The sequence below is a fragment of the Pteropus vampyrus genome, unplaced genomic scaffold (genome assembly GCF_000151845.1).
Source record: "Pteropus vampyrus isolate Shadow unplaced genomic scaffold, Pvam_2.0 Scaffold115, whole genome shotgun sequence".
Lineage (NCBI taxonomy): Eukaryota > Metazoa > Chordata > Mammalia > Chiroptera > Pteropodidae > Pteropus > Pteropus vampyrus.
The window spans coordinates 73,059-85,155 of NW_011888896.1; the positions used below are offsets into that span (position 1 = coordinate 73,059).

Sequence of the window (12,097 nt, forward strand, 5' to 3'; positions counted from 1 at the left end):
TATCTTATGTAAATATAATCTCACAGAATAAAGGTCAAAGAACATTTTTAAAAAAAAGGATTTTTCAGCAGAATAATTAGACTTGGTGTATTTCTGATACTGGAATAGTTCATTCTTCTGAATAATTTGGTTCATCACAGTCTCCAAACTGCCGGCATTTTATAGGTGTATAACTAGGAATCATTCTATGGTAGACTGGTAAAAGTTTAATAAGACCTTGATTTTCCCTCCAAAGCCCAAACAAGGGGCTTTGTCACAATACATCATCTTATATTTCATACTTTATACCTATGCATAGCAAAGATGGTTCCTTGTTTTTAATACTAAAAACTTTCATTTGCCAAAGTAGGGATAATTATTTTAAATTAGATTTTTTTAAATTAATTTTTGTGTACTGAATTCCTAACTTTTATTGAAATCTATTATGAAAGAAAAACTGGACTTCAATAAATAAAACTGGACAAGAAAGCCTATTGCAAAATCCTGTTTGCATAATAATTTCTTGAAATATCTACTTACTGAAAAAAAAAAAGTCACAATATACCTGAAATAATCAAGTTTGCAGAAAATGTCTTTGTCTTTAATATAACAGCTGGTATGCCTTCCTAAGGAGGTTCTGCAGACACTGCAGGAGAGACACCGAACATGCCAGCACAGGTCATTCACCTGTGAAAGAAAAAGGTGAAGGATGAGAAGTCGTTCTAATACTAAAGGGTATCATTTACTGGCTTTGTGCATTAGCCCATTTAAAAAGTTGACCCATTAATATTTTAACACATGCTCAGAATGTTTCCATCTAAAGGGTGTCATTTACACAAATATGTGTCTAGATATATTCCCTCTTAGATCTCAACCAGAAAATCACAATAAAACATTCCACATTTTATGTTAATGTTTTTTTTATTTCTTTAAAGAATTCAAGTTTCTTTTCTAAATAAAACTTCTATGAACACAGGGAAAATTCTTGGACACTTACTTTAAAGTCCTACATACTGGTTTGATTCATTTGTTTTCTTTTACTAACTTCTTCCCATCATGTAATGTGGTAGCTAAAGAAGTCAAGCTACATACATTCTCAATCTACTTTTTTGGCCAAATAATTATAAACTGTGCAGTAGTTAAAGAGAGAGAGAAAGTGAAAAAGAAGCTTTCTAACACAAATACTTACCTTGTAAAGAAGCCAGGCAATCCATTTTGCTTACAAAACAGAACTTGCTAAGGTAGATTTAAATGTAGATATGGCAGAAGCCCTGGCTCACTTCTAACATTAAATAATAGAATCACAGACTAAAGTATTGGTAATTCTACTTAATGATTTGGCTGTTGGAGAAAAAATAAATCTGATTATAAGTGGTTCTAAAAAGGCAAGCAAGTACTGCTTGCCATTTACACTTCAAAAAGTAAGGCATAAAATGGCAATTCAATAAATCACAGAACATTTTCTAAATAGAAACAAAATATTACCAATTCAGGGAACAAATCATAATTACCGTCACCTTAAACTGCTGCCATCATACTATAAGCACAACTTCAGCCTTCATGAATAAACATGTGTATTAGATTGAATTTGCCTGAGTTTGCTCTTGTTAAATGGACATGTAAAAGAACAGCAATGATGTGAAATCAACAGTTACACCATACTAATGTATCTAATGCCTAAAAATACAAATTAGGAAATTGGAAAAATGAAAAATTGTGAAATATAGTTTGCTACACTATTTCATAATAAAGACTATCTATCCAATGAGTCTATCAGATTAGCACTACTGTTTAGGTCAGTCTGTGATATGAAATGTAAAAGGTAATTCAAACTGAAGAAAAAGTTTCACTGCTTTCTAATTACAGTTATGTGCCTCTTTCCAAAGCATAAATGAGAGTATCATTTTGGTGAAATTTAAAAATGTTTAAATTTTGGTCTTGCTGTAAAAGAAAATACATGTTCACTATAAACGAAAACATGGAAAATAGCAAAAAAAAAAAAATCTGAGGAAATCAAAAAAATATTAACAACGGTGAATACTGTCCTGAAAATAAATATTTTCCTTCAATTTTTTTTTTTTTTTTTCTAAAATGGGCCTAAGTTATTTTAGAAGTATGGCCTTCCTTTAGTATTCCATTGTCAAGGGCCTTTTTCCTCATTTCGATTCTATCCAAGGGTTTTGTTTTATTTTGTTGTTTTTTCTAAGCAAAGGTAGATTCAGGCTTCAGGGCAGAGTCATGACCACCCTGGAACTCCCTAAAGCCAAGAGACCTAATGCCTGATTTTCCACCTTTCCTCAAAGTTTACTTTAAAAAAAAAAAAAAAAAAAACACACAAAAAACAAAACTCTTTCATCTTCCATTTCTTTTCCAGGGAGCAAACTAAGATAAAGAGCGCAAATTCTGGAGAATATAAACAAACCTTCCCTGATGGCTGGTATTGACCCAGTCTGTATGTATATGGATGTAGGACCAGGCCAGAAAAAAAACATCCAAGCAAGAGGGCACTGGAGTATTAGATGGGGCAACAGATATATTTACCTCTTCTTGTACTTTTCTGTTCTAACTCCATTTTACTCACCTCAAGATATGGTGTTTTTCTATATTAAATAGTTTACACCCTCAAATACTCTACTAAGTCTAACAATTATTTTTTACCAGTGACTTGAATTGAATTTGAATTTATCTAGATAAGACTCAAAATGAGGAGAAAAAAGTTAAAAATTTAGAGTTTTTATGTAATCATATAGCGTTAAACTTTTGTTAGAGCTAGCATACGAATATATATAAAAGAAGGGTAAAATAAAGCTGTACATAGAAAACTTCACTGGGAGGACTCCTGTCCTATACAAAGAAAAGCTTAGATGACCTAGGTATTTTGCAGAAAACATGTAATAATATATAAACATATTTTTAACATATAAAAGATGAACACCAGAAACTATTTTAACTATTTCAGAGGGTGTGTTAAAAGTCGCTTTATGATAACTTTTTTCTATCTCCTCTCTGTTATAAAGTGTTAAAGACTTTATAGATCCCTTCAGAAACATTCTTAAGATTATGCTAATTATTGAAAAGGCTCACTGAAAATTAGAAGCTAGTTTTGATCCAAAAGATGATTTTTGAAATATCCCAAAAGGCTCAGGTCTAGAAACATTGAAAAGGGAATCTTAAGAATGCAGATTTAAAGAGAAAGCTATTAATTTGCCAGCTGTAAGAATTAACCGCCAATAAAGATGAACTCAGTCACTTTTTAATGTTTTCACTGAAACTTATTTTGGTGCTTTATCTGGGTTGTATATATAGGGTATTATTCCCACTTTATGGAAGAAGCAGCTTTGTACATTGTAGGAGAAATTTAAAGAAGCCCACTAACTCGGTTTTTGAACTCATACTTTCCATAATTAATCCTTTTGAAAACCTGGGGAGTGAAGGGTTGGTGCGGAGGAAATAGAAAGTGAACTGGTTTGCTACTAATTCAGTGTAGGAGAGATCATTAGTTTAAATAGTGGTTTTAAAGCTATTGAAGTTGAAAGCCCACAGCATTAGGATTAAGACACATGGGACCATGATCCTGCAGGCAATGACATGGATAACTGTGGCCTGCCAGAATTTATACTCCAAAATCTCCCCACAATATTTTAAGAGAGAAGTGGAACAAATTAAGACAGACAATCTGCTCTCAAACCAGTACTTGAAGCACTTCATCCCAGACTTCTTTCTTTTCTTCCTGACTTTACATCAATTTCCATTCCCCGCTCCGCCCCCCCCCCTCCCCCCCCCCGCCCCAGCACTGGAGATAACAAAGAAAAAAAAAGCACTAGGTTGTTTTGAAGTATTAAACCTTAATAAGAGGAGGAAGGCACTGAAACAGTTTTTATTTAAATGATCCCAGGAACTTTTACCTTGGAAAAGCTTTAGGTAACTGTAAATAAACATAAGACTACGTAAAAAAAAATAATAAAATAAAATCTGTCCAGATAAGAGTTTACTTTACCATGGTTCTCACCAAAGGATACATTACAAAGGGGAATCAGTCAACACATACCAGCTTGGACCTCTCCGAAGCAGGCAGGCATTTGTGGGTGCTACCAGGGGTTGAGGGACCGTAAATAACCCGGGCTCAGTAAAAATAATCAGGCTGGACCCTGTTTCAGAATGGGTAAAAGAGTTTCCCCACTTCCACTTCCTCTACAAGTCGGCGGCTGCCTCCAGTACATCCACCCGGGGTATCAGCACTTCCAGACCACGACGTGTCACACACAAGTTGTGCTGCAACTACTAGGAAGATTCTAAGATATCTTTCCCCACTCTTTCTCACCCCATGAGTTGCCCTTGACGGGGGCTGTTTTGCAGAGAAAGCCTATACCCTCAAGCAAGAACTGGAATGAAAAAGAGGGAAAAAATAAACTTTTCTCTTTTCCCAGAGCTCCCGGGGTAACCCACTCCCCTTGGGCCTCTCGGCTCCGCCCTACCTTGAGAAGGTACTTGTCCACGATCTCCAGGCCGCAGCTGTTGCACACACACTTGCCAGGGGGGCAGACGGAGCCCGAGGCCATGGACCGGGGCGAGGACGATGGGGACAGCGGAGCTGAGGAGGAGCACGAGTCCTCGTCCCCCGCTCCCTCGGGGCTCACCTGCAGGAAGCCGCGAGGCGCGGTCGCAGGCAGTTCTAGACCCCTCCTCCTCTCCTCATCCCACGGATTCCGGGGGCTTCCCCCCGCCTCCCCTCCCTCCTCCCAGCCCCCACCCCCGCCCGCCCAGTTCTTGAAGTCTCCCTTCTCGCCCTCACCCCGAGTCCAAGCTCCAGCCGCAACCCGCTGGGGCTGCCACCCATGACCTCAAGAACCTGGGGTGCCTTACAGCCCTGCCCAGCCCGCCGCGCCGGCTCAACTTTCCACCTCGCCCCGCCCCAGACCCTCCCTCCACCCGCTCCCCCAGGGCCAGTTGGGCCCAGGAAGGAGCGCGGGACAACGGTCCTTCGTCCTGGGCCGCTCCCCTTGGCCAGTGCTGCCAGCACCCGCGTCCTTCTCCACTCACCAGTCCCTCTTCCCCGGCGCCTTTTCGAGTCCTCCCGGCCGCCAGGGCTGCAGTACTCCCGCACTCCTCCGACATGAGCCCCTGGCACTGCGGAGTGGGGCGGGGGGGTAAGTGGAGAGAAACAAATGAGAAGTTCAGAGTCCGCACGCGCGGCCCAGAGCCTCAGCTTCTCCGCACTTGGAGTGGGCTAATGAAGGCCCCAGCGTGCGGGCCGCGCGTGCAGCCGTCAGGGTTCCTGCGCGCGGGCGCCGCGGGCCAGCGGGCGGGCGTGCAGTCTCCGTCGCCGGCCGCAGGCAGGGGCGGCGCAGCACCAGCGCGTGGCGAGGCGGCCACCCAGAGCCGAGGGCTCGCCCCGCGCGCTGCCGCGCTCTCCGGGCTCCGGCTCCGCAGCTCTCACCGGGGGTAACAAGTTAATAACAATCATCTCGGCACAAAGCATTTTCTTTCTAGACGTCAATCACAGCCGAGCGGGGATCACCGGGCCAAAGGGGGTGCACGAGGGGGGAGAGGCAGAGTGCGAGAGAAGAAAAGAAGACTGAGGAGCGGATGCGGGAAGAAACTTGATTTCTTTAATAACCTCAATTAAAAGAGCAAGACACGTATATATTTTTAAAAGGGGGCTTTTTGAATTGGATAGCCCGAAAGGTGAAGAGGTTTAATAGGATACTTGAAAGCTAATTACAGCGGGATTTAAGAAGCCTGGTGTTTGTTCCGATGACAATTTGAATGAAAATGCTTCAGATTAAACCGAGCCAGCAGCTCTTTCGTAAACTTGCAGCAATTAGAGCTGCGAGTGATTTACACTCGTCTCTTTAAGGTGTAAATTGCCACTTATTCCTCAGTAAGTCAACATTTGAGCTACTAAAGGATTATTTTTAACCAGCGCAAAAAGCGTATCGAATAATGGAAAATATCCAGCTGAATTTAATTTGTGCCATTTAAAAAACTCACCCAACCTCGGTCACAATGTTTTAAAGTAACAACACGCAATACTCAAGTGTTTCCAAGCCTTTGCTGGAGTTTTGCTCTTAAACGAAAACGCAGCTTTTCTGGGAGTTTTTTGCCTTCTGTTAGGAAAACTGTAGCGGGGTGGGGGAAACTCGAGCGGCTCACACCTCTGCATTTCTAACTCCTAGCCTACCTCCGTCCCTTCTTCTAGCAGAACACCGCGAGTTACGGTCCAAACCCGGAGTACCCCGGGGCCTCCGCGGGGACCCTACGGTGCGCTCCCTATGCGGGACCCAGCGCAGCCGCACGGAGGCCGCGTCCTCGCAGACACAAAGAGAGTTTAAGCAGAAATCCCCGCGTTCGCCGGGTGTTCCTCGCCAGCGTCCGAGCAAAGACAAAGTCAGCGGTGCCTAGTGCGGGTCCCACTGAGGCGCTCATACAGGCTCCAGTTGATTTTCAAACTTAAAACGCGAGACACCAACGGGTCCTGCCTCCAGAGTGAGGTGAGAGCTTGTCAGTTTCCCCAATCTGCTTTAGGAACCGTGTGACTCGCGTATCCTGGGGTTTGCTTCTTTTGGAATCGTAAGTAAAATAGCCCTCCTGGCCAGCCCTGGGAGTCCCCGAGGCCTCCCGGAAGCCACGTCTCTTTCTGTTTCGCTGTGGGCCCGCCGCAGCGCCGATCGCCCTGCAGCCTGAGGCGCGCCTTAGGGAGGGCAAGCGTCCGCGGGCATCCAGGCTCAAGGAACTGTGCCTCTGTTTGGTCCCACCCGACAGTCACCCGGACCTCCCGACACGCTCCCCCAGACCGCCACGATCACCTCGGCAAGTTAGAACAAAAACACGACTCACATGTACCCGAGAGCGCCTTAGGCTCGGGGCTTCGTCTCCCAAATTACAGTCTCCATGCCTCAGGTTAAGTGAGCTAGCGGGGAGGGGAGGCAATGATTACTGACTAACGCTACTACGTAACTGAAAAAAAAAAAAAAAATTGCCAGGTCTGAAGATGAGGTCGTTACAGGTAATTTCTGAACATCGTTTAGGAACCCAAACAGCTAGCGTTTCAAGGAAACTGCGATTCAGCTGGTCTGGCCAGGCGTCAGCTCGCTCACCTTCTCAGGGGGAATTGCCAGCTCCGGCAGGTCCTTTTCTTCTAGTTTACACACAAACATCTGATCGCTTTTCCAATACATGGCACTGCTAGGGCTGCTTATCTCATACCAACTCCAGAGTGTCAGAGGCTGTCCGTGTCTGCCGATCTCCCCCCTCCCCCGCCCCAATGCTCTAATAAAAGCTGACACTGAGAAGAATAAGAATGCTACAAGCAAGTCTTCGTCCAGAGGCCGCTGTGGCTGTAAACATTCTCTGATGGACTCTTCTTAAGATTCTTTTCCCAACTTCACTGAGGTCTGTTCCTCCAGGAAAAGAAAAAAAAAAAAGTTTTGTTTTCCAGAGGGTGGAACCTTACATAAAGGGAGGGAAGGGGTGTGTGGGGAGGAAAGTCTTTTCCTGGAGGAATAGCCTCACCTCCTTCAGGAAAACCCGCCTTCTCCTCTACATGTTAAGATCTTTATCAGGACAAGCCAACTTACTCCAGATTTAGTATTAAAGGGGAAAAAAAAATTGGAAATGGCCCCGTTAACTTTTGACTTAAAAAAAAAAAAAATCTGCTCTGTGTTTGCCCTGGCTTTTCAATTCTCGCTCCCCAACCAAAACCTAAACAAAGATTCAGGTTACATCTCTTTCTACAGCAAGCCGAAGGGGAAGCGTAGGTCTGGGTGACTTGAACGTTTTAGTCATTCTCCCGAAACTCTTGGCTACCTGAGGAACGCGACCGCTCCCTGGCAGCCCGAGGGCTGACTTATCTTAGCGGTACGCGCTCCCTTGGCGGAAAGTTTTCTCGTTAAGATAAAGAAGGAACACCTGAGCAGCACAAAAACTATGATTCGCGACTAGATTTGAAACCAAGGCGACCAAAAAAGACAAAAGTATGTTGCTACCACTATTGCTCTTTCATCTGGTCCTAGACAAAATTTAAGCTGTGAAAGCGGCCAGGTCCTGCCTCAAATTTTGGCTGCGGGTTTGCCGGCGGCGGTGGGAGGTGATCGTTAGAATACCATATTTTGGATTAGGATTTGAGGGTGTGTTTGTTTAAATAGCTTCTTTATGATATAATTTTTACTTCATTATTTACTTACGGAGGGGAATTTGGTGAGAAACTAATAATAATTTTTATTTCAAATTTCTCCTCTTAAACACAGCAAACTTCTGAACCAAAAGTAATATATCTGGAGTATCTGTTTCCTAAAGGCCTTTAACAAAATCGTGTGATGTTGCTTCAATGAGACGGCTATGTATACACAAAATCTTATCTCCTTGACTTATTTGTCTAGAAGAGGAAGATCGAAGTGCTCTTGCCCAGGCCAGACTGCCTCAGGCTAGAGGAGGGGCAGTGGGCAGAGAGAGATAGACTGTCCCGTGATGAAGCGATCTTGTTTAACAATGGGACTGAGCAAAGACTGTAAATCTAGTTTTTCCTCAATTACATTTTTCTCCCATAAACACGAGGGTCCGGAGAGTATTTTCCTATTGCCATTGTTTTCGTTACCGGTCAGCTGCGCATACGTTAATATTAGCCACCCCCTTGCTGGTCCTCTCTGGGAGATCTCGCTTAAATTTACCCGATAGGGGGAGGGGAACGCTATGCTTCATCTGTGCCCTCTTACAGAGTTGAAAGCTTGGGGTGGACTGACTTCTCGAAAACCTAACCTGTACATGGAGAACAGAGAGACTTCAAGAGCAAAAAATCAGTATTTTTTGAAAAAATTCGACCTAACGTATTTTCCATAAAATAGCATCGGCCTCGAGATGGCTCTTCCGAATGGAAAGAGTCGTGCAGAACGTTGGCTCTGTCACGCCGTGTACCGACCGAGCAGGATTGAAAGTGGAATTAAAATAAAGATCCAGTTCGGAGACTTAGCTACAGTTTCTATCGATTAGAGTCTGCAAAATGAATCTGGGGTACTATCTGGCTATTATCGGGGAGAATTAATCGCGCGGGTCATTTGGAGATTTGGAGAGTGCTAGAGCTGTTTTGGGAAGTGGGGCGGGGGCGCGGGCGTTTATGCGGTCTTTCCACCCACCCTCGTCTAATCAGGCGGCTCTCAATCAGGTTTTCAAAATACTAATCTTCATCTAAGAGCTCCTATCAGTGCATAAGTGGAGGAAACGATTCATTTTTAGAGGCTTCTGGGCTTGGGAAAGAAGAATGGTCGTCAGACATAAGAAGACCTAAAAGACTGATCTGGCGGCCGCTTTACTCCCGGCGCCGGGGGGAACGCGGTCCTTTCCCGCGGTGTAATTGTGCGCACCCAGCCTTGCTCCGTAGGCCTCCCGGGGGTGAGTCTATTTCTGCGTCCTGGGCAGTGTGTAAGCCTTTGGCTGGGAATCCTGTGTGGAAGTGGGAGAACGGGGATGTGCAGGTATTTGCTGTAAATGTCGGGGCTGAGCGTCCTGCGGGTGCTGGGCCCAACGACTTCCTGACCACTTGTCAGAGGCGAGCGTATAGAGAGTTTGCTCTTACTCAGTGGCTTAGCTTCTTGGAGCAAGCAGCACCTCTCTTACCCACGCTCCTCCTCGGCTCGGGCAAAAAAACAAAAGTTTTCCTGCTGCTTTGCAGAGTACCTTTTACTACGATAGGTGCTTGTGCTAAAAATCAGAACTCTCATTGTCTTCGTAATGAGGCTTTCTAGCCCAACTTAGAGACCAATTTTGGTCAAATGAGGACAGACCAAAAAAAACATCATCTTGTGTGTCTGCAGGTCGGTAAGGAATCGCCCGCTTTGGGGGCGATTCTTTACCTACTAACTTGAAATCTCTAGATGGCCACCTCTCCTAAAGTGAAAATCGGAGACCGAAAGCCCACCCAGCAAGGTCAGGGGAAAGAAAGCCACAGAGACTTGGAAGTGCGTCCTGTTCCAGGCTGCGCGGCACCCGGGCTAGTTAGGAGGCGCTGGGTGTGTCTCCCGAAAGCCCGAGGGGTGTTAGGGAAGGGGTCTGGGTCCCGTAGAGCTAAGATCGTAATTGGAGGTCCGGGTCTGGAGAGCGAGAACACCAACCTGCCCTGACCCCCATAGTTTCCACTCACCGCGAAGAGCTGCCTAATTGGGCTGCGAGCAGCTGCGAAATTTGTAATCGCCTAATAAGCCTTCCACCTCGGTAATTCTTATCAAAAGGCATAAAACTGATATTTTCACACTTGGCTGGCACCACAGGAGCCGTTTATAAACATCCTTCATCAGTGGGATGAAATTAAGCCTGCATTGACAGAGGTCTCTGCAACTCGATATTTAAAAGCAATAGATCCGAATTAGCAAATTATTACTTGAAGTAGGGAAAGTCCCCACCAACTTGACTATTCAACACTTTGCCTCTGAGCTCCTCGAGGTGAGTAACCACATGTTTGAGCGAACTTAACCTGGAGTTTCCGCGGTACTCAAGCCATCGCCGGAATCTCGCTTCTTGACCTCCCCCAGCACTCCCATCAGCCTTCGGGGACGCGCGGGGGTCAGACCTGTGCAGACCTGGGCAAAGCACAGCTGGGGCCTGTAAGAAAACCAAGTCAACATGCAACGTGTCCAAAACTCCCAAGCCTGAAGGCTCAGGGTCAGAGACAGCCCTTGGGGCCCTATGCTTTCCTGGGCTGGCGACACTCACTGACCTCTCCCCAGGTACTCGCACCAAGGGTCGGGCAGAAGACTGTCAGAAGGTGGAGGTCGGGGGAGGCTTCTGCACCGGTAAAAAGTCGCAGCTTCTGGTTGATTCATGGGTAAATGAAAGTAATCATTTACCCATGAAAGTAAAACCCCAGCCAACAACGCTCTGAAACTGTGGAAGAGTTCACACGTGGTTCACGGTTAAAAGACTAGGTTTCCTTGGATTTTTGCCCACCCCGTCTAACCATTATAAATATTGACATGGAAAGGGACTGAAGGAGATAGCTTCCAGTGGGTTTTTTGCAGACTTGCGCAGCTCAGAACCCTTGTCACCCCTCAGAAATCTCCGAGCGAGAAACGCGCTCACTTTGTGGCTTACGGATCCTAGGCTCCTTCTCAGACTTGTCACCCAGTTTCCGAGGGAAAGGGAGGGGCGCGTTTATTCACGGCAGAGGAGGTTGCCCAAACAAAGGTGGCGAGGGCCAGCATCTGAGACTCACTGTCCCTCCCCCCCTCCTCCCACGGCTGAACGAGGCCAAGACTGGATGGACTTTCCCGCGAGGCTAGCGGGACAGCAGGAATACACTGGCGTACAGTCCCGGCCTCGGCTATTTGGGCCCTCCCGGAGTCGATTAGGCTAACTTCAGTAGAAAGCACCCACCAGGGCCAGTTGTCTTCAGCAGTTCTAGAGACCCAACAACTGAAAACCAAGTTCTGCGCCAGAGAGAGTTTACGTATGAACTCGGTTTCTTTTCAGCGGGTGCGCTCCTTACTCCCCCTCTCCCAGCACAACTAAACTCAAAGGATCGGCTGAGGAAGGAGAGAGGGAAAGGGTTTCTCGCCTGATAGGAGGGATGATAGGAAGAAGAGAATTAGAAGCCTTTTGGAGGGCGAAATTAGGAGCCGTTTGGAGGCTGGGGGGAAGTCTGGGACTCTCCCGGGCTAAATGCTACTGCACAAAAGTCCATTACACCATTTACTCATTGTGACATTTCGGAGCCGACAATCTCGCTTTAAGCACGCTTGTGGTTTGAAGCTGATGACTTTAAAGGCATTTTATCGTTCAGAATGCGCAACACAGTAAGACCAGAGGAAACCCGATTTTCTACCTGTTTCTACAGATCTCTGCCTACACAACTCTGTAAAAAAAAAAAAAAAAAACCAAAAACAAACTACAGGTGGAGAAAACAAAAACAAAACCCAGCAGCTCTCTAAGCCCCTCTCCCCTGCCAGCATTTTCCTACTGTACTAGGCACTCAGGGGCGGATCTAGCCTGGAACTCACTAATCTAGAAAGAGGACCTTAACCCAGGCCCAGCATGCTTCCTCTCCTCCATCCACCCGATCCCTAGGGATTCCAGAGAGTCAACTAAAACAGGGTCAGGGAGACAGGAAAGCCAAACTTGATCTGAGTTGAGA

The 12,097-nt window shown here is 45.6% G+C and overlaps 1 protein-coding gene across 1 annotated transcript in view; it reads right to left on the reverse strand.

Annotated features, from left to right (window-relative positions):
• LHX8 (LIM homeobox 8) overlaps positions 1–6,883 on the reverse strand; it is a 22,372-nt gene extending 15,489 nt beyond the window's left edge. Inside the window, exons 1-4 of the mRNA XM_011365688.1 lie at positions 6,817–6,883; positions 5,020–5,106; positions 4,455–4,616; positions 545–666 (exon numbers count right to left, since the gene is read on the reverse strand). Of these exons, the coding sequence (XP_011363990.1) occupies positions 545–666; positions 4,455–4,616; positions 5,020–5,094 (359 nt within the window). The 5' untranslated portion in view covers positions 5,095–5,106; positions 6,817–6,883. The remainder of the gene's footprint in view (positions 1–544; positions 667–4,454; positions 4,617–5,019; positions 5,107–6,816) is intronic.
• Positions 6,884–12,097: the final 5,214 nt, after the last annotated feature.